A 27,469-nucleotide genomic window follows, 5' to 3' on the forward strand; every position below is an offset into this window, starting at 1 on the left:
TTTTTTTTAAACCGTACTGTTCTTTTTTTAAAATTAAATTAAAAAAAACAAGTTTTTTAAACTGAAAGTAAGGAGCGACCTTAAAACTGTCCCCTCCTCAACGCTTCGCTCTTTACGCCAAAGTTTTTTATTGTTTTAAAAGTAAAGTTGTGAGACAGAGTCAAACTTTAGCGTAAAGAGAGAGGCGTTGAGGAGAAGACAGCTCCTTTCAAATACGGAATAATTTCTGTTCGTTTTAAGTTTTAATATCGCTCCTTACTTTCAGTTTATAAAACTTGTTTTTTTTTTTTAATTTCTGATCGTTTTTTAGTTAATGCAGCTTTGATTTTGGCTCACCGTCATTGAATAAGTAAACAAAATTTGCATAAAAATTTTACTTTCTTTTGCTAAATGGCTGTCTCTAAATTTGGTTCTAGCGTAATTTATAAATTAACTTACGTAACGAACTTCTATATTCGTATATTTTTCTTCTGGCAAAAAATACAAAGTTGCAGATTTTTGCAGATATGAGCCTGAAACCTATGTAATAGGGTTTTTTGATACGCTGAGTCTGACGGTGTGATTTTCATTAAAATTCTTTCACTTGTAGGGGATGTTTCCCCCCTCTTTAAAAAATCAGGTAAATTTTCTTAGGCTGGTAGTCTTTGATGAGTAATACTAAACTTAATAAGATTTATATATTTAGAATCAGCATTATAAGCCCATTCTTTTGATACATTTATTGACATCAACATTCCGTTTTTAAATGTTTCGATTACTATTGAGCCGTATCGCTTGTTTTTTTATTATTGTTTTTCTTATTACGTATATGAGGGGGTTCTCCCCTTAGTCAATACCACGCTCTGTTAAAAGTTAAAAAAAAATTTTAATTCACAAACCTCTGAATCACAAATGCCGTTTAAATAGAATAGATATCTCTTTTGAAAGCACTAAAAAAAAAACTGTAGCGTAAAGAGCGAGGTATTGACTTGGGGGAGAACCCCCTCATATACGTAATAATTTCTGTTCGTTTTAAGTTCTAATGTTGCTTCTTACTTTCAGTTGAAAATTTTTTTTTTTTTTAATTTAATTTCTGATCGTTTTTTCAATAATGCTTGGAAATCCGGCGCACCCTTCATAGAAATGTCCCTTACCCCAAAGAAACATCCTCCACGAAAAGATTCTCCCGAGTAACCCCCTCCTCCACCCCCCCCCCCCACCAGAAAAAAATCTTTCCTGTACATGTCTGTATACTTCCCAATAACCAATACTATATGTAAACAATGGGCAAAGTTCATAACTTGCAACCCTTCCCCTGGGAACTGTGGGGGATTAAGTCATCCTAAAAGACATATTTATTAGATTTTCGACTATGCTGAACAAAATGGCTATCTCAAAATTTTAATTGGGTGACTTTGAGAAAAAAATTAGAGTGGGAGGGGGCCTAGTTGCCCTCCATTTTTTTGGTCGCTTAAAAAGGGCACTAGAACTTTTAATCTCAGTTCCAATGAGCACTCCTACGATATTCTAGGACCACTGGGTCAATACGATTACCCCTGGGGAAAAGAAAAAAAAAACACAAATAAACACGCATCCGTGATCTTTCTTCTGGCAAAAAATGGAAAATTCCACATTTTTGTAGATAGGAGCTTGAAACCTCTACAGTTGGGTTCTCGGACACACTAAATATGATGGTGTGATTTTCATTAAGGTTCTATAACTTTTAGGGGGTCTTTCCCCCTTTTTTCGAAAATCAGCCAAATTTTCTCAGGCGCGTAACTTTTGATGGGTAAGATTAAACTTAATGAAACTTATATTTTTGAAATCAAAATTAAAATCTGATTCACTTGATGTATCTATTGGTATCAAAATTCCGTGTTTTAGAGTTTCGGTTACCATTGAGCCGGGTCGCTCCTTACTTACAGTTACACAGTATCTCTCAGTCTAAAAAGTATCCTATTAGTAAGTAATCTGCTACCTACAGAGACCAAAATAATGCCTCGATAATTATCATACTCACTCTTGTCACCTTTCTTATGCATTGGTTTAATTAAGGTTTTCCTAAAACCGTTAGGAGCTTCCCCTTTTCAAAAATCATTTTCATAATCTTTAGCAACGTATTTCTAACCTCAGAGCCACCACATATAAGAAACTCATTTACTACACTATCAGCACCTGGAGTCTTATTATTTTTTAATCCTTTTAGGACTGTCGCTAATTCTTCCTCACAGAACAAATCTTCCTTCACACCCAAGGCATGACAAATTTTTTCATTTTCCTCTATTTCTTTTCCTGCAACTCTATCTCGATTTAGCAAATTCTCAAAATGTTCTGTCCATCTCCCTTTAACTCTTTCCTTCTCAATCATTGTGGTGCAATTCCTATCTTAACTGGGAAAAGTTCGCATTGACTATTCGCTCTCTATTTATTAACCTACCAGTACAGTATTTTACTATTATGTCGTCTAGCTGCATCCTCATGATCCCCGGCTATTTTTTCCATGGCATCCACTTCACACCTCCTCAGTTCATATTTTAATGCTTTCTCCACTTCCTTTACATTCCTTTTGTTTTCATATGATCTATCACTCAGATAATTCTTGTACAAGCCCCTTCTACTCTCTATTAAACATAAAGCTTTTACACTAATATTTCTAGCTGCAGTCCTAACTTTCTTCCCTAATACACCGTCAGCAACTTCACAAATGGTTTTTCTATGATTATTTCATCCATCTTCCACATTGTCAAATTTCAAGCTCTTAAGTTTAGTATTCAACTGTTCCTGGAAAGTTTCTCTCAAGTTTTCATCCTGGAGTCTACCATCATCATTATATTTTCCTGGGAGGTAAATACCCTTCCGAAATTTCAGCTTTAAATTAACCCTAGACCCTACTCGATGGTGATCTTTACTTTTAAGATCAATAACAGGACTCCTATATACCTTAGTATCTTGTATTAATCCTACTAGTCTTCGGTTTACTATAACATGATCAACAAGGTATGCTGTCTTACCATCATGTGAATACCATGTCAACTTATGGGCCACTTTATGACCTAACACCGATTGTTAAAACTAGATTTTTATACCTACAAATTGTAAAAGTCTGTATCCATTATTGTTTTCTTTTCCTACACCAAATTTACCTAGGCTAGGATACTATCTATCCCTATTCCTACCGACCTGGGCGTTAAAATATCATGGGCAGCGCAATAGCACTGCCTAAGTAAAGAACGATGTTGGCACAATGTATTATTAATTTCTTTTCAGACCAGGGCACTTCGTATCGAAAGAGTTGTCATAGAAACTCCGAAAAGGCTCATTCGATTAGAAATTGGAATGGTCAGTGCCCTTTTTAATAGTCAAAAGTGATTGGAAGGCAACTAACACCCCTTTCACGCCCACCATTCCCCCAAACACATCCAATCAAAATTTTGAGATAAACATTTTGTTCAACGTGGTTGATTTCCAGATAGAAATTATATTTTTGAGGAGGACACTCCTCCCACAACCCTCAGGGTAAAGGTTGTAAGTTATGCCCTGGGGGCATATAAGGTTTTTATAGAAATTTTTGTCGTAGAAATTTCAAAAAGGGTTCATTCGATTGAAAATTCAAAGGGCTAGTGCCCTTTTTAATAGTCGAAAGTTATTGAACGGCAAATAACCCCCCTCTCACGCCCAACTTTAACCCAAACACATCCAATCAAAATTTTGAGATAACCATTTTGCTCAACGTAGTTGAAAGTTCTAAAAATTAGGTCTTTGAGAATGACAACCCTCCCATCCCCCTCTCCAGAGCCCTTAGGGTAAGGGTTATAACTTATGCCTTGGGGCAAATAAGGTTTCCATAGAAAGTGTTGTCGTAGAAACTTCAAAAAGGGCTCATTCGATTGGATATTTAAATGGCTAGTGCCCTTTTTAATAGTTGAAAGTGATTTGAAGGCAACTAACACCCCTTCCACGCCCACCATTTCCCCAAACTTATCCAATTTTGAGATAGCCATATAGTTCAACGCAGTTGAAAGTTCTGGAAATTATATCTTGGAGCAGGACACTCCCTCCCAGTTTTAAGGGCAAGGGGTACAAGTTATGCCCTGAGGGTATATAAGGTTTTTATTAAAAGCTTTGTTGTAGAAACTTGAAAAAGGGCTCATTCGATGGGAAATTCAAAGGGCTAGCGCCCTTTTAAATAGTCGAAAGTTATTAGAAGGCAACTAAACCCCCTCCCACGCCCACCATTTCTCCAAACACATACAATAAAAATTTTGAGATAGTTCTGGAAATTGGGTCTTTGAGGATGACAGTAACCTCAAACCCCTCAGGGTAAGGATTGTAAGTTATGCCCTGGGGACATTTAAAGTTTTAATAGAAAGTGTTTTCGTAGAAAATTCAAAAAGGGCTCATTCGATTTGAAATTCAAAGGACTAGTGGCCTTTTTATTAGTCGAAAGTGATTTGAGGGGAACCAACCCCCCTCTCACACCCACCATTTTCCCAAACACATCCAATCAAAATTCTGAGATAGACATTTTCTTCAACGTAGTTTAAAGGTCCAGAAATTATGTATTTGCGGATGAAACTTCCCCTACAGCCCTCAGGGCAAGGTTTTTAAGTTATGCCCTGGGGGCATATAAGGTTTTTATAGAAAAGGTTGTGGCAAAACTTTAAAAAGGGCTCATTCGCTTGGAAATTGAAAGGGCTAGTGCCCTTTTTAATATTTGAAAGTAATTGGTGGGCAACTAACCCCCCTCTCACGCCCACCACTTCCCCAAACACATGCAATAAAAATTTTGAGATATTCAGTCTGTTCAACGTAGTTAAAAGTTCTGGAAGTTAGGTCTCTTAGGATTATAAGCCCCTCAGAGCCCTCAGGGCAAGGGGTGTAAGTTATACCCTGGGGGTGTTTAAGGTTTTTACAGAAAGTGTTGTCGTAGTAACTTCAAGAAAAAGCTCATTTGATTGGAAATTGAAAGGGCTAGTGCCCTTTTTAATAGTCGAATGTGATTGGAGAGCAACTCACCCCCCCCCCCCTCTCACGCCCACCATTTCCCCAAACACATCCAATTAAAATTTTTAGATAGGCATTTTTTTCAGCGTAGTTGAAAGTTCTGGAAATTATGATTTTGAGGATGACAACCCCCCAAACCCCTCAGGGCAAGGGTTGTTTGTTATGACCTGGGGGCTTATAAGGCTCTTATAGAAAGCGTTTTCGTAGAAACTTCAAAAAGGGCTCCTTTGATTGGAAATTGAAAGACCTAGTGCCCTTTTTAACAGTCAAAAGTGATTGGAGGGCAACTAACCCCCCTCTCACACCCACCATTTCCCCAAACACATCTGATCTCAAATTTTGAGGTAGCTATTTTGTTCAACGTAGATGAAACTTCCGGAAATTAGGTTTTTAATGATGACACCCCCCCCAGCCTTCAAGGCAATTGTTGTAAGGTATGCCCTTGGGGTATATAAGGTTTTTCATGGAAAATGTTGTCGTAAAAACTTCAAAAAGGCTCATTCAGCTTCGAAAAGGGCTCATTAAATTGGAAATTGAAAGGGCTAGTGCCCTTTTTAATAGGCTAGTCGAAACTGATTGGAGGGCAACTAACCCCCCTCTCACACCCCCCATTTCCCCAAACACATCTAATCAAAATTTTGAGGAAGCTATTTTGTTCAACCTAGATGAAACTTCCGGAAATTAGTTTTTTAATGATGACACCCCCCCCAGCCTTCAAGGCAAGTGTTGTAAGGTATGCCCTTGGGGTATATAAGGTTTTTCACGGAAAATGTTGTCGTAAAAACTTCGAAAAGGCTCATTCAGCTTCGAAAAGGGCTCATTAAATTGGAAATTGAAAGGGCTAGTGCCCTTTTTAATAGGCTAGTCGAAACTGATTGGAGGTTAACTAACCCTCCTCTCACGCCCACCATTTCCGAAACACATCCAATCAAAATTTCGAGATAGCCATTTTTCCAATGTAGTTAAAAGTCCTGGATATTATGTCTTTGAGGATTATAACCCCCCCCCCCCCCTCACACACACACCCCTTAAGGCAAGGGCTGTAAGTTCAGCCCTGGGGGATTACAGGGTTTTTATATATAGCGTTGTCATAAAACTTCGAAAACTTCGAAACTTCGAAGGGTTAGTGCCCTTTTTAATAGTCAAAAGTGATTGGAGGAAAATTAACACCCTTCCCATGCCCACCGTTTCCCGAAAAACATCCAGTAAAAATTTTGTGATTTCCACTTTGTTCAACATAGCTGAAGAGTCCTGATAATATGTCTTTGAGGATGATACTCCCCCACAGCACTTAGCGCAAGGGTTGTAAGTTAAAATTGAATGGGCTAGTGCCCTTTCTAATAGTCGAAAGTGATTGGAGGGCAACAAACCCCCCTCTCACGCCCACCATTTCCCCAAACACATCTAACCAAAATTTTAATATTGCCATTTTGTTCAACGTAATTGAAAGTTATGGAAAATAGGTCTTTGCCAGCGTTGTCGTAGAAACTTCAAGAAGGACTCCTTCAATTGGGAATTGAGAGGACTACTGCCCTTTTTAATAGTCAAAAACGATCGGAGGGCGAATGTCAGTCGGTTCTACAGTGGCATATACTACTATAACTGATACCCTGAAAGTCATAAAATTTTAAAATTTTAGTCATAAAATAAGCAATTAGCATTCTATTATTAATATCTTCCCAGCTTAAACAAGACTTAGCAATATGAAATGAAATAAATATGCATCAATTACATTGAGGGGCAAAATAAGGCAAAATTATGTGTTACAACTAAGTTAATAAATATTGGAGCTAGTGGACGCCTAGCCTACTCTGTAACTTGTTTTATGCAGTCGGGGGTAGTGTTGCGAGTAGTTCAAAATTTGAAAAAAAAGAGACAAGCAGTTGAATTGTTTGAAACATTTTGCATGGGCAGCCTCAACAATCAAAAGAAACGAAATCACGGAGTATCGTTTCAACAAGCTCTGGAACGAGAAAGAATGTATGGGACAGGAGTAAAAAAAAATATATACGAAGTCAAGAATGGTTTAAGATTCTGAAAATTACAAAAGTAGCACTGCAAAATTTTTATATTTGTTGCCTTTATTGCCTTGTCGCTAAAGAAATTCGTTAAAGAAATTCGGAGAAATATAGTTCAAATGCTTAGAGAGGTAGATGGAGAGGAACTAATAGAGTATATGATTAAAAACTAAATGGTCTTTGATTGAGGAAAGAAGGAAATATCTGTGAAGGATTTGTCTTTCTGAATGTCCTTTTCGTACTCACTTTGTTGGCTCACAATTATTACTAAAGTCTTTGTGTTTTATTGTTTGTTAATAAACATGACCAGGACTCTTCAACTCCTTAATCTTTTCTGTTGCCCTATACGCCTGCGAGACGTTGACTCTGAAACTGGAGGACGAGCAAAAAATTTCAACATTCGAAGCACAATGCCTTTAATGTATAGCCGGTATAACATGCCTCGACATAGTCTCTAACCAAGAACTTCGGGAAAAGGTGATGCGAAAAACAACAACACTCTAGAAAGTGCGCCTACATAAACTTAGATATCTGGGCCACGTCCACCGAATGGAGAATTCACGACTACAAAAGTTATTTTCGCAGGTAGAGTACATGGCAGTCGCCGCCCCGACAGACCAAGGAAGAGATGGCGAGACAACTTCAGAAACGACTTCTTGTACTGTTTAATCAAGCAGATGAGCGCGCATCTTACACCCCAGGAGACCGTCCGGAACATAAGTCAAGATCAAACAACCAAATTGTTATTCCCATCACGACTTATGCAACGCTATAACGTTGCCTATAGTAAAGACCATACGGCTCCAATATTTTATTATTATTTATTATTATTTTGTTTTTCCCTATGGCACTTCATATGGAAGGGGTTCTCGCATAAACTTCAAAGGGGGCTCATTCGATTGAAAATCGAGAGTTCTAGTGCCCTTTTTAATGGTGAAAAGTGATTGGAAGGCAACTAACGCCCCTTCCACGCCCACCATTTTCCCAAACACATTCAATCAAAATTTTGAGATAGTCATTTTGTTCTACGAGGTTGATTTCCAGATAGAAATTATGTTTTTGAGGAGGATACTTCCCCCAAGGTATCCTCCTCAAAAACATTTACCTGGGGGGTTGTGTCAACACAACCCCCCAGGACCCAGGGAGTAGGCATTATAAGTGTTTTCCTGAGAGGGGGTATATGGTTCTTATGAAAGGGATGCTCGTATAAACTTCAGAGAGGACTCATTTGATTGGAAATTTACACACACAAAGTTTTGCTTAACACTAACAAACCTTCTCATCAAATTAACAATATTTTACCTTAAAACTAACATACTTTTACTGAACACACACAAATTTCACACTTTTTCTGTTCGAACTAGCAAGTTTTCTACCAAAGATACCAAATTTTCCACTTCAGTTCAGATTTTTCTCGAAGAGATGAAACAATTTTAAATACAGTTCCAAATTTTTCATAGAAGATAGAAAAGTTCAAGTTCACTTCTGAATTTTCTCAATGAAAATGAAATAAGTTATTGATCAATTCTATTTTCTCAAAATAATATAAAAATTTTCAACTTCAGTTCAGATTTTTCTCAAATAGATGAAAAAATTTAAAATATTCTTCCAAATTTTTCATATAAGATAGAAAAGTTCAAGTTCTCTTCTGAATTTTACCAAAGAACAAAATTCAAATGTAATTTCTTTAGAGAAAATAAAGAGTTCTCACTTCAGTTTTAAGTTCACCGAGACATAAAAAATTTAAAGTTCAATTCTAAATTTTTCCATAGAAGATAGGAAAAGTTAAACTATGATTGTGATTATTTTCCATGAAGATAAAAAGTTTCACTTTAATTCTAAATTTTCTTAAATTCAGTTCCGACCTTTCACATAGAGATGAAAAAATTTAAAGTTCTGTTCCAAATAGTTTCCCGGAAGAAGAAAAGTTCAACTTCGATTCTGAATTTTCTCAATGAATATGAAATAAGTTATTGATCAATTCTTTTTTCTAAAATAATATAAAAATTTTCCACTTCAGTTCAAATTTTTCTCGAAGAGATGAAAAAATTTAAAATACTGTTCCAAATTTTTCATGGAAGATAGAAAAGTTCAGGTTCTATTCTGAATTTTACCAAAGAACAGAATTCAATTCTAATTTCTCCAGAGAAAATAAAAAGCTTCCACTTCAATTTTAAGTTCACCAAGACATAAAAAATTTAAAGTTCACTTCTAAATTTTTCCGTAGAAGATAGGAAAAGTTATACTATGATTGTGATTATTTTCAATGAAGATAAAAAGTTTCACTATAATTCTAAATTTTCTTAAATTCAGTTCCGAATTTTCACAAAGAGATGAAAAAATTTAAAGTTCTGTTCCAAATTTTCGATAGAAGATTGGAAAAGTTATGCTTTGATCGTGAATATTCAAGTTCTCTTCTGAATTTTACCAAAGAAAACAATTCAATCCTAATTTCTCCAGAGAAAATAAAAAGCTTCCACTTCAGTTTTAAGTTCACCAAGACATAAAAAAATTAAAGTTCAGTTCTAAATTTTTCCGTAGAAGATAGGAAAAGTTATACTATGATTGTGATTATTTTCCATGAAGATAAAAAGTTTGACTTTAATTCTAAATTTTCTTAAATTCAGTTCCGACCTTTCTCAAAGAGATGAAAAAATTTGAAGTTCTGTTCCAAATATTTTCCCGGAAGAAGAAAAGTTCAACTTCGATTCTGAATTTTCTCAATGAAAATGAAATAAGTTATTGATCAATTCTTTTTTCTAAAATAATATAAAAATTTTCCACTTCAGTTCAGATTTTTCTCAAAGAGATGAAAAAATTTTAAATACTGTTCCAAATTTTTCATGGAAGATAGAAAAGTTCAAGTTCTCTTCTGAATTTTACCAAAGAACAGAATTCAATTCTAATTTCTCCAGAGAAAATAAAAAGCTTCCACTTCAATTTTAAGTTCGCCAAGACATAAAAAATTTAAAGTTCATTTCTAAATTTTTCCGTAGAAGATAGGAAAAGTTATACTATGATTGTGATTATTTTCAATGAAGATAAAAAGTTTCACTATAATTCTAAATTTTCTTAAATTCAGTTCCCAGTTTTCACAAAGAGATGAAAAAATTTAAAGTTCTGTTCCAAATTTTTCATAGAAGATAGGAAAAGTTATACTTTCATCATGAATATTCAAGTTCTGTTCTGAATTTTACCAAAGAACACAATTCAATTCTAATTTCTCCAGAGAAAATAAAAAGCTTCCACTTCAGTTTTAAGTTCTCCAAGACATAAAAAATTTAAAGTTTAGTTCTAAATTTTTCCATAGAAAATAGGAAAATTTATATCATGATTGTGATTATTTTCCATGAAGATAAAAAGTTTCACTCTAATTCTAAATTTTCTTAAATTCAGTTCCGACTTTTCACATAGAGATGAAAAAATTTAAAGTTCTGTTCCAAATTTTCGATAGAAGATTGGAAAAGTTATGCTTTGATCGTGAATATTCAAGTTCTCTTCTGAATTTTACCAAAGAACACAATTCAATTCTAATTTCTCCAGAGAAAATAAAAAGCTTCCACTTCAGTTTTAAGTTCACCAAGACATAAAAATTTAAAATTCAGTTCAAATTTTTCCGTAGAAGATAGGAAAAGTTATGCTATGATTGTGATTATTTTCCATTAACATAAAAAGTTTCACTTTAATTCTAAAATTTCTTTAATTCTGTTCCGACTTTTCTAAAAGAGATGAAAAAATTTAAAGTTCTGTTCCAAATTTTTCATAGAAGATAGGAAAAGTTATACTTTGATTATGAATATTCTTCATGAAGATATGGAGCTCCACTTTAATTCTGAGTTTTCTCGAAGAAGTGCAAAATGTACAAGTTCTCTTCTGAATTTTCATAGAGAAGAGAAAAAAAATTAGCTCAATTCTGAAATTTACCAATGAAAATGAAAAAGCTTCCTTTTCAGTTCCTAATTTCTCAAAGACATAAAAAATTTAAAGTTCAATTCTAAATCTTTCCATAGAAGATAGGAATGGTTATACTATGATTGTGACTATTTTCCATGAAGATAAAAAGTTTCACCTTATTTCTAATTTTTCTTAAATTCAGTTCATTCATCTAACCACCAAAAACAATAGTGCTCATGATAAGTTAACCTTACCTTACCTAACTTAAACATAGAGAAATGTTTCCAATTATTTATTAATATTTATTTATACCTAACCTAACCTATTGTTTTTGGTGGTTCGATGAATGAACTGAATTAAAGAAAAATTAGAAATAAAGTGAAACTTTTTATCTTCATGGAAAATAATCACAATCATAGTATAACCATTCCTATCTTCTATGGAAAAATTTAGATTTGAACTTTAAATTTTTTATGTCTTTGAGAAATTAGGAACTGAGATGGAAGCTTTATCCTTTTCATTGGTAAATTTCAGAATTGAGCTAACTTTTTTTCTCTTCTCTATGAAAATTCAGAAGAGAACTTGTACATTTTGCACTTCTTCAAGAAAACTCAGAATTGAAGTGGAGCTCCATATCTTCATGAAGAATATTCACAATCAAAGTATAATTTTTCCTATCTTATATGAAAAATTTGGAACAGAACTTTAAATTTTTTCATCTCTGAGAAAAGTCGGAACTGAATTAAAAAAAATTTAGAATTAAAGTGAAACTTTTTATCTTCATGGAAAATAATCACAATCATAGTATAACTTTTCCTATCTTCTATGGAAAAATTTAGAAATGAACTTTAAATTTTTATGTCTTGGTGAACTTAAAACTGACGTGGAAGCTTTTTATTTTCTCTGGAGAAATTAGAATTGAATTATGTTCTTTGGTAAAATTCAGAAAAGAACTTGAATATTCACGATCAAAGTATAACTTTTCCAATCATCTATGAAAAATTTGGAACAGAACTTTAAATTTTTTCATCTCTATGTGAAAAGTCAGAACTGAATTTAAGAAAATTTAGAATTAAAGTGAAACTTTTTATCTTCATGGAAAATAATCACAATCATAGTATAACTTTTCATATCTTCTACGGAAAAATTTAGAACTGAACTTTAAATTTTTTATGTCTTGGTGAACTTAAAACTTAAGTGGAAGCTTTTTATTTTCTCTGGAGAAATTAGAATTGAATTGTGTTCTTTGGTAAAATTCAGAAGAGAACTTGAATATTCACGATGAAAGTATAACTTTTCCTATCTTATATGAAAAATTTGGAACAGAACTTTAAATTTTTTCATCTCTTTGTGAAAATTCGGAACTGAATTTAAGAAAATTTAGAATTATAGTGAAACTTTTTATCTTCATTGAAAATAATCACAATCATAGTTTAACTTTTCCTATCTTCTACGGAAAAATTTAGAAGTGAACTTTAAATTTTTTATGTCTTGGCGAACTTAAAACTGAACTGGAAGCTTTTTATTTTCTCTGGAGAAATTAGAATTGAATTATGTTCTTTGGTAAAATTAAGAAGAGAATTTGAACTTTTCTATCCTCTAAGAAATATTTGGAATAGTATTTAAAATTTTTTCATCTCTTTGAGAAAAATCTGAACTGGAGTGGAAAATTTTTATATTATTTTGGGAAAATAGAATTGATCAATAACTTATTTCATTTTCATTGAGAAAATTCAGAATTGAAGTTGAACTTTTCTTCTTCCGGGAAACTATTTGGAACAGAACTTTAAATTTTTTCATCTCTATGTGAAAAGTCGGAACTGAATTTAAGAAAATTTAGAATTAAAGTGAAATTTTTTATCTTCATGGAAAATAATCACTATCATAATATAACTTCTACTATCTTCAAAGGAAAAATTTGAACTAAAATTTAAATTTTTTTTGTCTTGGTGAACTTAAAATTGATGTAGAGGATTTTTATTTTCTCTGGTTGAATAATAATTGAAATGTGTTATTTAGTAAAATTCATAAGAGAACTTTAACTTTTTCATCTTCTATAAAAAATTTATAAGAGCATTTAAAATTTTTTCATCTTTTTGAGAAAAATCTGAACTGAAATGGAAAATGTTTATATTATTTTTGGAAAATAGAATTGATCAATAGCTTATTTCATTTTCATTGAGAAAATTCAGAAGTGAACTTGAACTTTTCTATCTTCTATGAAAAATTTTGGAACAGTATTTTAAATTTTTTCATCTCTTTGAGAAAAATCTGAACTGAAGTGGAAAATTTGGTATCTTATGTAGAAAACTCGCTACTTTAAGAATAAGAAGCCTTATCACTAATGAAAAACATCCTTTATAAGAGACAATTTTGTTTGTTCAATAGAATTATGTTAGTTTTAAGGAAATATGTTGTTAATTTGAGGAGAATGTTTTATATGGTTGATGAGAACTTTGTCTGTGTAAGTTTGTGTGTGTGTAAGTTTCTGTGTGTGTGTAAGTTTTTGTGTGTATTTGTGTGTAAGTTTTTGTGTGTGTGTGTGTAAGTTTTTATGTGTGTGTAAGTTTTTGTGTGTGTGTAAGTTTTTTTGTGTGTGTGTAATTTTTATTGTTCGTGTAAGTTATTTTTTTAGGGTGTCATTTTGTTTTTGTGTGTGTGAGTTTATGCGTGTAATTTTTTTTGTGTTTGTTTGTGTAAGTTTTTTTGTGTGTGTAAGTTTTTTTGTGTGTAAGTTTTTTTGTGTGTGTGTATTTTTGAGTTTGTGTGTGTGTTATTTATTTTGTGTGTGTAATTTTTTGTTTGTTTTTGTAATTTTTTTGTTTTTTTGTGTAATTTTTTTTTTGTGTGTAATTTTTTGTGTGTGTGTGTGTGTTATTGTTTTTGTTTTTTTATTTTTTGTGTGTGTGTGTGTATGTTATTGATTAGGTGTTTAAGTTTTTGTGTGGGTGTGTGTTAGATAGTGTTGGAGTGAATGTTTTTGTGTGTGTGTAGGTTTTTATGTTCTTTTCAATTTTTTTGTGTGTGTGTAAGTTTTTGTGTGTGTGTGTATGTTTTTGTGTGTGTGTATTTGTTTTTTTTTGTGTAAGTTTTGGTTTGTGTTTTAATTATGTAGCGTGTGATTAATTTTTTGTGTGCGTGTAAGATATTGTGTGTGTGTGTAATTTTTTGTGTGTGTGTGTATTATTTTGTGTGTGTGTTTTTTTTTGTTTTTGTGTAAGTTTTTCTGTTTGTGTAAGTTTTTGTGTATGTGTTTAAGTTTTTGTGTGTGTGTAATTTTTTTTGTGTGTGTAAGTTTTTGTGTGTGGATGTAAGTTTTTGTGTGTGTAATTTTTTTGTGTGTGGGTGTAATTTTTTTAGTGTGTGTGTGTAAGTTTTTGTGTGTGTGTTTAAATTTTTGTCAGTTTGATTTAGTTTGTGTGTGTGTAATTTTGTTTTTGTTTCTTTGTTTTTTTGTGTGTGTAATATTTTTTGTGTGTATGTGTGTAAGTTTTTGTGTGATTGTTTATGTTTTTATGTGTGTGCAAGTTTGTGTTTTTGTTTTAGTGATTGTGTGTGTGTTTGTTTTTGTGTGTGTGTAAGTTTTTGTGATTGTGTGTGTCAGCTTTTTTGTGTGTGTAAATTTTTGTGTGCGTAAGTTTTTTGTGTGTGGGTTATTTTTTGTGTGTGTATAAGTTTGTGTGTGTGTGTTAGTTTTTATGTGCGTGTAAGTTCTTTTTTGTGTGGGTTAGTTTTTGTGTGTGTGTGTGTAAGTTTTTGTGTGTGTGTAAGTGGTTGTGTGTGTGTAAGTTTTTGTGTTTTTCTAAGTTTTTGTGTGTGTGTATGTGATTGTGTGTGTGTATTTTTTTGTGTTTGTGTATGTTTTTGTGTGTGTGTGTGATAGTTTTTTTTTTTATATGTTTTTGTGTGTGAATGTGTGTATGTGTAAGTTTTTTTGTGTTTGTTTGTGAGTTTTTTAGTGTTTGTGTGTGTGTGTAAGTTTTTGTGTGTGTGTGTAAGTTTTTGTGTGTGTGTAAGTTTTTTTTTTTTTGTATTCTTTTGTGTGTGTGCAAGTTTTTGTGTGTGTGTGTAAGTTTTTGTGTGTGTGTAAGATTGTTTTTTTTTATATTTTGTTGTGTGTATGTTATTTTTTGTGTTTGTTTAAGTTTTGTGTGTGTGTAAGTTTTTTTGTGTGTGTATGTTTTTGTGTGTGTGTATTTTTTTGTGTTTGTGTTAGTTTTTTTGTGTGTGAGTTTTTGTGTGTGTGTTATTTTTTGTGTGTGTGTAAGTTTGTGTGTGTGTATGTTTTTGTTTTTTTGAAAGTTTTTGTGTGTGTGTGTATGATTTTTTTTGTGTTTAAGTGTGTTATTGTGTGTATGATGTTTTGTGTGTGTAAGTTTTTTTTTTTGTGTTTGTTTTTGTGTGTGTTTAATATGTTGTGTGTGTGTATGTTTTTTTTTGTTTTTAAGTTTTTGTGTGCGTGTAAGTTCTTTTGTGTGTGTTTTTTTTTGTGTGGTGTATAGTTTTTTTGTGTTTGTATTATTATGTTTCTGTTTATTTTTTTGTGTGTGTGTGTTATTTTGTGTGTGTGTGTAAGTTTTTGTGTGTGTGTAAGTTTTTTTGTGTTTGTGTAAGTTTTTTGTGTGTGTAAGTTTTTGTGTGTGTGTGTAAGTTTTTGTGTGTGTGTAAGTTTTTGTGCGTGTTTTTAATTTTTTATGTCTGTGTAAGTTTTTTTGTGTGTGTGTGTGTAAGTTTTTGTGTGTGTGTAAGTTTGTGTTAGTGGGTTTAAGTATGTTTGTGTGTGTAAACTTTTGTGTGTGTGTAATTTTTGTGTGTGTGTAATTTTTTGTGTGTGTGTGTATTTGCGTTTTTTCGCGTTTGTTTTTGTGTGTGTGTGTTAGTTTTTGTTTGTGTGTATGTTATTTTTTGTTTGTGTGTAAGTTTTTGTGTGTGTGTGTGTGTGTAAGTTTGTGTGTGTGTGTGTATTTTTTTGTGTGTATTTGTCTGTGCGTGTGTGTGTGTGAGTAATTTTGTTTGCGTGTTTGTAATTTTGTGTGTGTGTGTAAGTTTTTTTTGTGTGGTTGTTATTTTTTGTTTGTGTGTAAGTTTTTTTTTTTGTGTGTAAGTTTTTGTGTGTGTGTAAGTTTTTGTGTGTGTGTGTATGTTTGTTTTTGTGTGTAAGTTCGTGTGTGTGTGTGTCATTTTTTGTGTTTGTGTTAGTTTTTTTGTGTGTGTGTAATTTTTTGTGTGTGTGTAAGTTTTTGTGTGTGTGTAATTTTTTTTTTGTGTGTGTGTGGGTTTGTGTGCGTGTGTGTATGTTTTTGTGTGTGTGTAAGTTTTTTTGTGTGTGTGTAAGTTTTTGTGTGTGTGTATGTTTTTGTGTCTGGATGTTAGTTTTTATGTGTGTGTGTGTATAAGTTTTTGTGTGTGTGTGTGTAAGTTTTTGTGTATGTGTGTGTAAGTTTTTATGTGTGCCCATTTTGAAGTTGGAAAATATTTATAACATTTGGAAAAATAGAAATGATCAATAACTAATTTCTTTTTCATTGAGACAATTCAGAATAGAACTTGAACTTTTCTTTACTGCGTTGAGAAAATTAAAAATTGAACTAGAAATTTGTATCTTCCGGGAAACTATTCACAAGTCTGCTATAGCTTTTTCTATCTACTAAGGAAAAATTTAGAATAGAACTTTAAATTTCTTTATGTCTTTGGTGAACTTAAAACTGAAGTGGAAGATTTTTATTTTCTCTGGAGAAATTACAATTGGAGTGTGTTCTTTGGTAAAATTCAGAAGAGAACTTGAACTTTTCTATCTTCCATGAAAAATTTGGAACAGTATTTAAAATTTTTCCATCTCTTTGAGAAAAATCTGATCCGAAGTGAGCAATTTTTATATTATTTGGAAAAATAGAATTGATTAATAACTAATTCCTTTTTCATTGAGAAAATTCAGAAGAGAACTTGAACTTGTCTTCACTTCATTGAGAAAATTTAAAATTGAAATAGAACTGCTTATATTCCGAGAAAATATTCGCAACTATGATATAGCTTTTTCTATCTTCTAAGGAAAAATTTAGAATTTGTAAAATTGGTTTAAGAAGGAAATTAAGAAAGGAACTTGTTCTGAAAAGATATAATAAAGTCTTTTGAAAAGTATTGCTTGATCTTGGGGTGTGCAAAAAAGTCGTAAAGTAAAGTTGGGGTGAAAAAGATAACTATTTCAACTTGTAAAAATGGTTTAGGAAGGACATTAAGAAAAAAAAACTTGTTTTGAAAAGAGGTGTCACAGGCTTTTGAAAAGAATCTAGGTATGCCGTTGCTTACAAACATTACGTAAAGTGAAGCTGCGTGGATACAGGTAACCATTTCAACTTTTAAAATAGGCTAAGTAAAAACTTAAAGTGGCGCAAAAGTTCGGACAAGTAATAGCAAAGCCTTTTGAAAGTAACTTCTTTAGGGGGAGGTGTGTGAAACGCCGTATAGTAAAGTTTTGGGGTAAAAGATGAGTGCTTCAATTTTTAAAATTGATTTAGGATGGATATTACGTAAAGAACTTGTTATGAAAATATATAATAAATCCCTTTGAAAAGTATTCCTTGATGTTGGGGCATGCAAAAAGTCGTAATGTAAAGTTGTGGTGAAAAAACATAAAGTGCTTCAACTTGTAAAATTGGTTTAGAAAGGATACTAAGAAAAGAGATTGTTCTGAATTGCCTTTGAAAAGTATTGCTTGATGTTGAGGTGTGCAAAAAGTCGTAAAGTAAAGTTATGGGGAAAAGGATAGGTACTTCAACTTGTAAAATAGGTTTAGGAGGGATATTAAGAAAGGAACTTGTTCTGAAATGCCTTTTGAAAAGTACTGCTTGGTGTTGGGGTATTCAAAAAGCTGTAAAGTAAAGTTTTGGGTGAAAAGGATGAGTACTTCAACTTGTAAAATGGGTTTAGGAATGACATTAAGAAAGGAACTTGTTCTGAAAAGATATAATAAAGCCTTTTGAAATGTGGGGGGCCCTTCTGTGTCTCAAGTGCACAAAAAAAAGTATTAAAAAATGTGGGCTCAGAGGCCTTTGGGAGCCCGGGGGACCTTTGGGGACCATGGGCTTCCTTCGGGGTTGGGGTAGGGGGATCGGAGCCCTTTGGGGTTGGGGTAGGGGACCTCACGACACTTTTCAAATGGAACTTGTGTATTATAACGACCGCAGAGTTTCACCCTCAAATCCTCTTCTAAAACATCTTCTAAAATCATCTTTTAAAATGTCTCTAACTGTTTCGCAGAAATAATTCCCTAAAATGTCTAAAACGGTTTCGCCCAAATATCCCCTAAACGTAATTTCTGCGGGTTCCTTTTGTTTTTGACATCCTTGCGCTGTCACATTTCAAATTAATAGGAAACCCTTTCCCGCGTTAATCTCTTCATCTCTAAGATCAAAACATTCGCCCGGAAACAATTCTCCTGGAAGAACTCCAAAGACATTAATAAACTTCGCCCGGAGACAATTCTCCTTGGAAATACATAAAAGACATTAATAAAATTTACCCGGAGACAATTCTTCGAAACGTGTTCTCCCTGGGGATTCCATGCCCATATATGGTGCCCCGTCACGACTGACAGCACAGGTGTTCTCCCTAGGGACTCTATGCCCATATATGGTGTGCGGTCGGCATTAAACTACATTGTAGATGGCAGCAGGGGTGTCGTACGGGAGTCAATAAGGCCTTTCTACTGTGAACCAATAAATTAGGCTAGATATTGGTTTTACATTAGTTTTACAAGCTAATGTTGAAGTAAATCAATAAATTAGGCTTGACATTGGTTTTACATTTGTTTTGCAAGCTATTATTGAAGTGATTCAATAAATTAGGCTAGACATTAATTTTACATTAGTTTTACAAGCTAATTTTGAAGTGAATCAATAAATTAGGCTATATATTAGTTGGCCTTCCCAAGACCATTCAGCGTGGCCCCTGGTGGCGATAGGGGGGTGCCCTACAGATATGTAGGGTACCTCCACAGGAGGCACGGACCAAGGGGGGACCTTGTCCCTGGGGGTCCATAATAGAAACTGGGGCACCCTTGCCCGTAGTCATAAATACAAGTGGAGGACGAAAAAGGCCCCTCAAATGTACACTCAAAAGGGTCCACTGGTTTTTCCACAAGTCCCAGGAGTTACAAACCTTCTCCTAGTAATGGGTTAAATTGCATGGTGATGCAGAACACCATCGCAGGAGAATCCTCTATCGGAGGACAACTGCGGCAGGGCGTAAGATCCAGGTCTATGGACAACGGCCTCTGCAAAGGGCTGCCTCGACCTTTTCGGGGTACCTGCAAGACTGGGGACCTTGCAGTCAACTCTATTCCTACTTGAGGAGTGGCGCCCCTCGATGAAATTATAGCCTAGTAAACGACACAGCATTCGCACAGGATTCTGACTTATGGATAATTTTCTGGGTTTGGTATGTTTTGACGGGCGTCTTCGGGCTGAAAAACCTCTTCCTAGCTAATTTATCTATTATGAGCTGCCTCCCCATAGTAGCATAATATTTGTAGGCAGGAATATATAATGAGTCGGAGATAATAGGCTTGAGATTGTCTGTGCAGGATTTTGACTTTTGTTGATAGAAGAGCGTTGCCAAGTGCTGAAAACCATGTTGTGACCAAGATGGGCCTAGGATTGCACAAAGCCCCCATTCATGGAGGTCCTAGGGACTTTTTGCTGTCCGTTTCTAAGCCGGCTTAAGCACTTCGGTGTAGACTTGAGAAGATATGTGATCCCCGTGGTATCCGGGATCATTGCTTTCCCTGAGGCGAAAATAATTTCAACGATTTAAAGAACATGAAAATTGGAACTTGGAATGTTACGACGTTAAAAAATGACTATCGTATCGAAATTTTGACTGACGAATTCAGACGATTCGAATTGGATTTATTAGGAGTTTCAGAAACTCATATCCCAGGGGTAGGAAGTATTAAATTAGGTGATATAGAATTTGTTTACTCAGGCAGGAAGAATGGGGTACATAGACAGGGAGTAGGGCTCATGATGAATAAGGAAGCCTCCAAGTCTTGTTTAGGCTGGGAAGGTAATTATAATAGAATACCAATAGCTCATTTTATGACTAAAAAGTTCAGGATATCAGTTATAGTAGTATATGCCCCTGTAGAACCGACTGACGGAGATACTTGTGACTCATATGAATTTTACTTACAGTTACAGGAACAAATAGACAGGGTCCCAGGCAAAAATATGATGTTTTTACTGGGATATTTTAACGCCCAGGTTGGTAGAAATAGGAATAGATGGTATCCTAGCCTAGGTAAATTTGGTGTAGGAAAAGAAAACAGTAATGGATACAGACTTTTGTAATTTCGCAGGTATAACAATCTAGTTATAACCAATACGGTGTTTGGTCACAAAATGGCTCATAAGTTAACATGGTATTAACGTGATGGTAAGACAGCAAACCTTATTGATTATGTTATTGTAAACCGAAGACTGGCAGGATCAGTACAAAATACTAGGGTATATAGGAGTGCCGTTATTGATGTTAAATCTAAAGATCACCATCTAGTAGTGTCAAGGGTTAATTTAAAGCTGAAATATCGGAAGGGTAACTACCTCCCGAGAAGTTATGATGTTGGTACACTCCAGGATAAGAATTTGAGATACACTGTCCAGGAACAGTTGAATACTAAACTTGAGATTTTAAAATTTGATAATGTGGAAGATGGTTGGAATAATTTTAGAAAAATAATTTGTGAAGTTGCAGAAGGTGTCTTAGGGAAAAAAGCTAGAACTGCAGCTAAGAATATTAGTGAAAAATCTTTAAGTTTGATAGAAAGGAGAAAGGACTTGTACAAGAATTACCTTAGCGATAGATCATATGAAAACAAAAGGAATGTAAAGAAAGGGGAGAAAGCATTAAAATATGAACTAAGGAGGTGTGAAATGGAGGCCATGGATAAAATTGATAAGGATCTGGAAGATGCAGCTAGACGGCATAATAGTAAAATATTGTACTGACATTTTAACAAATTGAGAGGGAAGAGTCAATGCGGACTTGGTCCAGCTGAAGATAGGAATGGGGCCGCAATTAGCGATAAGGAAAAAACTAAAGAGAGATGGGCCGAACATTTTGAGAAGTTGCTTAACCAAGTTAGAGTTGAAGGAAGAGATATAGAGGAAAATGAAAAAGTTTGTGATACATTGGATGTGAAGGAAGATTTGTTTTGTGAGGAGGAATTAGCGAAAGTACTAAAAGGACTAAAAAATAATAAGGCTCCAGGTGCTGATAGGGTGGTAAATGAGTTTCTTAAATATGGTGGCTCTGAGGTTAGAAATAAGTTACTGAAGATTATGAATATGATTTTTAAAAAAAGGCAAGTACCTAACGATTTTAGGAAAACGTTAATTAAGCCACTTCATAAGAAAGGTGATAAAAGTGAGTGTGGTAATTATCAAGGCATTAGTCTGGTCACTGTAGGTAGTAAATTACTTAATAATATGATACTTTTTAGACTGAGAGTTGCCGTAGACAAAGCTTTAAGAGAAGAACAGTGAGGTTTTAGAAAAGGTAGAGTCGACTAAATTTTCACTCTTAGGTTAATAATTGAGAAGTGCCTGAGTTTTCAAACACCTTTGGCCCTCAGTTTTATAGATTATGAGCAAGCGTTCGATTCTGTTGATAGACGAGCTTTAGTAAAGGTTTTATCTTTGTATGGTATACCAGACAAATACATTAAAGTGGTTAGTGCAATGTAAAGTAGGAAATTAGGTCAGCAGCTGGTTTTGAATTAGATCAGGAGTTAAGCAGGGTTGTGTTCTATCCCCCTTTATATGGAATATTTTGATGGACTTTGTCTTAAGGAGCATAGGAAAGGCAATGGGAGACCACGCAATTAAATGGGGAGGAAGAAGTATCCTGGACTTAGATTATGCTGATGATTTAAGTATTCTAGATGAAAGTGTGAGCAAAATTAATGAAGTTTTAGAGGTTTTGTGAGTTCAGAGTGCTAGAATAGGGTTGAAAATTAATGTTAAGAAGACTAAGTCACTAAGGCTAAGACTAGGTGAAGATAAAAATGTGAAATTGGGTAATGAAAAGATTGATCAGGTCGACAGCTTCACTTACCTTGGTAGTATTATTAGTAAATATGGTGGGAGCAGTGAAGATGTCAAAAGTAGAATAGCCAAGGCTCAGGGTGTTTTTTCACAGTTAAAAAACAGTGTGGAAGAATAGGAAGATAAGTTCGCAGACCAAGATTAGAATATTAGAAGCTAGAGTGATGACAGTGGTCAAATATGGCTCTGAAGCATGGGCGCTCCGAAAAGCGGATGAAGATTTGCTAGATGTTTTCAAGAGAAATTGCTTAAGGATTATTCTGGGTACCCGGCTGACTAACCGTATTTCAAACAATAGGCTATACGAAAAATGATGTTCAATACCGCTCTCTAGGGCTATAATGAAAGAAAGGTTGAGGTGGCTAGGGCACGTTGTGTGGATGAAGGATGACAGATTGCAGAAGATTGTGGATTTGGCTTTGAATAGATTGGGATGGAGGAGGATCGGGCGTAGCTGTGTTGGCCTCAGGCGGCTTGGTGCTGCGGTGAGTTGTTAGTAGTAGTAATAGTAAATTGAATAATTGATATATAATGATATTAATTGTTTAAAGATCCATCTGTTCAAGATTTTATTTCACTGTAATTTTATGTTCATTTTCAATGCTGTAAGAACTGGAAAAGAAAATATTTGGAATGCATTTCGTTTTCAGTGAAGCACCAATTACGTAGTAGTCTTTAGGTTTTTACAGTTACGGAAGGGGACAATTTTAGGGGTCTTGAACAATTTTAGAAAGAACTAATAAATTAAACTGAATATTCGGATAATATTAATTGCTGAAAGCTCATCAGTTCAAAATTTTACAGCAATTTTAACGCTTATTTTCAATATTAATTACAAAAGAAAATATTTGTAATACAATTAATTTTCAGTAAAGCGCCATGACGCACTAGTTTTTAGACTTTTACAGTGAGAGAAGGAGGCGATACCCAAACTCTTATTTGTATTGATTTTTTTTTGTTTCAAGCTTGATTTTATCTATTGCATGATTGTTTGCATTGATTCTTTATTTAATTTCTGTTCATGTTTCATTTATACCTCAATAGCAAAATATTTTTTTTTCATTTTAAGCTTGATTTGCCTATTCAATTTAAGCATTACTCGGTTTAAGATTTATTTATTCATTTATATCATCACTTGTTGTATGTTTGTTTACTATGATTATTTACTTAATTTCTGTTCGTTTTGGGTTTCATTTATTCTTTAATAGTAATTCCTGGTCGTTTTGAGTTTGAATTTTAACAGGTATTTGTATCTGCTGATCATAAGTTTAAAATGGCCTTTACTTTTCTTTAAAAAACGTCTTTTTCGAAAAGTTTTTTTTTAACTAATAAGAAAAGAAAGCAGGTTAGAACTAAGCTACCGAGTTTCAATCTCGGACCGTTAACCATTACCGGTTTCAAGATGAAAACAGATGTGCAACTATACAATGTTTGAGTTGTACAAAAAGTCTGTCGGTAGGCTAACCCAATATCCAAATGAGAATAGACATAGGCTATAACTATTGGCTAACACCTATTGTTTAAATCAGTCAGAAAAAATCTCATAGTTGGAATTCCTTCCGATACTTAATACCACACCTTGCTATAACTTAAAAATACATCTGATTACCACGCTAGGTAGTTGGGTAGGACCGGGGGTGTACACAACATGAGCATAACAGAGTTGAAATTATACCGACGGGAAACCTCTCTTAAAATCCAATTTAGTAGCCCTTTAGTATGCCCCTCTCGAGGAATATCAAAACTAAAACTAGGAATTTAACTTTTCCTGGTTATACCAATTGTAACCTATTTAACCCTGACCAGAAAAGGGAGAATGCAGTAAATACCCCAAAAAGAAAAAATTAATGGTCCAGAAAGGACTTTTTATAATACTGAAAAACAAAATTAAAGACTCACATTTTTACTCACATTCATCAAATCATACTTCACTTCACCACACCATAAAACCACTTCCATCAAAAAGGATTCATATTCGCTTTCAGGTGGTAATTTGCTATCAGAATAGCCAATAAGTTCAAAAACCACTGGTAATTACTGATATTCTAGTTTTGCAACAACAACAAAAAATTGCAACAAAAACAAACCGACAAATAAGTCTAAAGAATAATCTATTTTGAGTTTATCTTGTCTAAACTCAAAACTAGAAGTTTAAAGCTTCGTTGTTTATGCGAGATGTAAAGAAATTAGTTTTCTTAGAACTGTTTTTTATCGACCAATATATGTAAGCTTAACAGTTTGCCTATATTGAATTGACTTTTTTAGATTCCGTTGTGGGCTGAATCAATATCTTCTTGGTGTAATCTCCTTGGGTCATTTTGGCCTGCCGTCTCTTTTTACTTATTAGACCAAGAGTTTAAAGCAACAATAGAACGGAGACGAAAGGTTTGTGATACTCTTTCTTAAACGAGCCATCTTTTTTTTTCTTTTCATTAGGATTAATCAATTACATTAAATTTGCTGAGTATACTGGTTATCGAACTTAAAGTGACAATTGTTTAGCTTAATCTATATCTACAAGCTTTTAATAGCGACTTGAGAGCATTGAGAGGTGACGTGTTCTCATTGAACGTAACTGGAAGGTTATGAGGTTACTTTGGACTCAATCCTGCATCTAAGTATCCAAATTCTTATGAAAAATATTTTTTATGCTTCAACTGTCTTTGGATTGTTGATAAAACTATCCCGTTATCCTTGAAAAAGATTCCTTGACATTGTTGATGGCTTCTGAAAAAAAGTGTACGACAGTGTCATCTTTATTTAAATTGAAGTAGAGGTCTGTACCCGTTAACTTAAACAAAGGATGGGAAGTGAAATCGCAAATAATAAGTTCAATGTTGAAACACTTGAGGAACAAAACCGTCCATATCTTTTACGAATTTTCTGGTAGAGAACGGGTGTAAGTAGAAACAGGGAATTTTCTTCCATGTATCCGTTCATGTTTTCGAGCGTTGACTAAAATTTGTATGGTTTTTTCCTCATTGCATGTTTTATTCCTCCTTGCTGCCTCAGATTCTAGTCCCACAGGGGCTTAAAGCACCAAAATTTTAGATGGGTTCGCTCATTTAACCATTCATTACTTTTGCCAAAATAAATAATTTCTGAGACCACACTGGCTAATCATGATAATTTTTTTTTTTTGAAGAAAACGAGGACAATTAACAGCCAGTGAAAAATTTTGAAGAAAACGAGGACAATTAACAGCCAGTAATTGGCAATTATAGCCTATAGTGGATTACCTCTACCTAGAATTTGTCTTGTAAGTTCCAATATTAATCCTTATGTTTAGAGAGAAGTCCTACTGAATGTGAAAAGTCACGAGTCAACCAAATACTTTAAAGCAAAAAAAGTAAAGGAAGCAGTCTAAATCGGAAATTTTTAACAGATATCTGATTGATACAGATAACTTTAGTCAAATAAAACGTATGGCAGTAACCCATTACCCTTGAAAAAGTTAGAAAGTGATTATCACATAATTGAAATACAGTGAATATTGCATTCTTTGTTCGAAAGGAGGTATAAAATAGAATAGAAGGAGAAGTAATATAATCAAATACAATGTGCCAACGTTGTCTAGTACGTTCTATACATATCCAAACTACTTTTATCACCAAAATATTTTCAAATCAGATGCGTATCCAGGGGACCTCCAAGCTCCCTTTTCCCTTACACTCTTATGGCAATTTTGTTACGATGGTGATAATCAATATGAAAATTTGTTTTCCTGAGAGGACAATTGCCACAATCCTTGTATTTTCCAAAAAAAATGCAGCATAATTGTAACACATTATTTTTATTTCTAACGTTTAAGAAGACATTTTTCTAGTGGATCTACTATATTTAACGCCTGTAAAACCGAGAAGCACAATTTAGTCATTCTTTGTCAGTATCAATAAGACACTCATACCTTTCCTGTGTCAGAAAACTATTAAATTTTTGATTGAGTCTTTTTATTTGTTTCATATGTTTTTGCCCGGGAGCATTTTTAATTGAAAAATGATTTAGGGAATAAGTAATGCTGGACAATGTTTAATTACTAATCAGCAGTAATTCTAACTTAAATAATAGAAATGATTAAAATATCAAATATTTTTCGGTTCACAAAGCTTATGTGGTTCATCTAGCCTACTAGTTTCAGAATAGAAATTACTCGTAACAATAATAGATCCTTCACATTGCTACAGAATAATTTACACCACGGAGCTTAAGCAACTTAACAAATATCTACCAAATAGAAATAATAATAGTACATAGTTGCACTCTTTTTGGAAACCAGGCTGACAGGCCCACCTAGTGAATTTCTTAGTGAAAAAACTATAAGGATTGACAACAAAATACTAACGATGCTAAAAATAAGAGCGATAATAATTTTGGCATTGACAATAGAAATGATAACAAAAGTAACACTGATAATGAACATTTTGTATTATGTTGAAAAAGTGTAGAGTAGCTAAATTTACTATCAACGCATATAAACACTCTTTAAGACAAAAAATAATTTTGGATGGGAGAGGGTGCTGTTTCTGTTCTCCCATTGAATATATAATTGACTGCAAAATGTAAGTCCCCATTGAATATTCGAGGAAATTTATACGGACACGTCCAATTTGAATTTAAAATCAAGTATTTTGCAGAAGGCATCAAAAATATGGCTAATTGTAGAAAAAAGCCAAGACAGATGGTCCGAATAATTGAGAGGCAAAAAGATTTTAATAGCACTGGTAAATGCTGGGAGTAAGTATGACTCTCTTATTACATTTTTGCCTCTCAATTACTCGGACTATCTGTCTTGGCTTTTTTCTACAATTAGCCATGTCCTGATGCCTTCTGCAAAATAGTTGATTTTGAATTCAATTTAAATCGTTTTAAGCTTTGACTTCGTTCCTTTTTTATCTCAGATTTACCCTTTAATATTTTTTTTTTATCACAATTGGAGCTGATCATCATAACTCTCCCAATATTACAAATTCTGAAGTCCGAAATCTAAATATGTGCAACTTTTGATCCACATTATGTCTTTTGATCAGTTTTAACATCCCCTTCAAATTTCTTTGAAAGTTCCAATGTAATACCCATAGTGGTTCCTGGGATTTTGAACAAACACCTTTTTGACGATCTTGATACACATAGTACCTTTAACTTAGGTCTGTCTATCTAAAGCTTCAACTTAACAACGTTCCTGAGATAATGTATTTGTGTAATTTTGACAATCTGGGTGCACTCACACTTTTTTGATTTAGTTTAACCGTAGTAGTAGTAGTAGTAGTAGTAGTAGTAGTAGTAGTAGTAGTAGTAGTAGTAGTAGCATTAGAAGTAGTAATAGTTGCAGTAGTTGTACCAGCAGTAGTAATAGTATTAGTAGTAGTAGTAGTAGTAGTAGTGGTATTAGTAGTAGTAGCAGTAGTAGTAGCAGCACTATTAGTAGTAGCAGTATTAGCTTAGCAGTAGTAGTAGCAATAATAGCAACAGCAA

At 33.6% G+C, this 27,469-nt stretch overlaps 1 protein-coding gene across 3 annotated transcripts in view; it reads left to right on the forward strand.

Moving 5' to 3' along the window:
* LOC148953108 (uncharacterized) overlaps positions 1–27,469 on the forward strand; it is a 270,457-nt gene that overhangs the window by 237,613 nt on the left and 5,375 nt on the right. Inside the window, exon 8 of one of the 3 annotated variants that reach the window (XM_089087531.1) lies at positions 24,263–24,382. The exons of 1 other annotated variant lie outside the window; for it this stretch is intronic. In XM_089087531.1, the coding sequence (XP_088943657.1) occupies positions 24,263–24,382 (120 nt within the window). Of the gene's footprint in view, positions 1–7,586; positions 7,688–24,262; positions 24,383–27,469 lie in introns of those variants that run through there. One more of the 3 variants, XM_089087533.1, reaches the window with a different exon arrangement.

This window comes from Artemia sp. Qi Xiang Cuo, chromosome 4, assembly GCF_049724085.1.
Source record: "Artemia sp. Qi Xiang Cuo chromosome 4, ASM4972408v1, whole genome shotgun sequence".
Lineage (NCBI taxonomy): Eukaryota > Metazoa > Arthropoda > Branchiopoda > Anostraca > Artemiidae > Artemia > Artemia sp. Qi Xiang Cuo.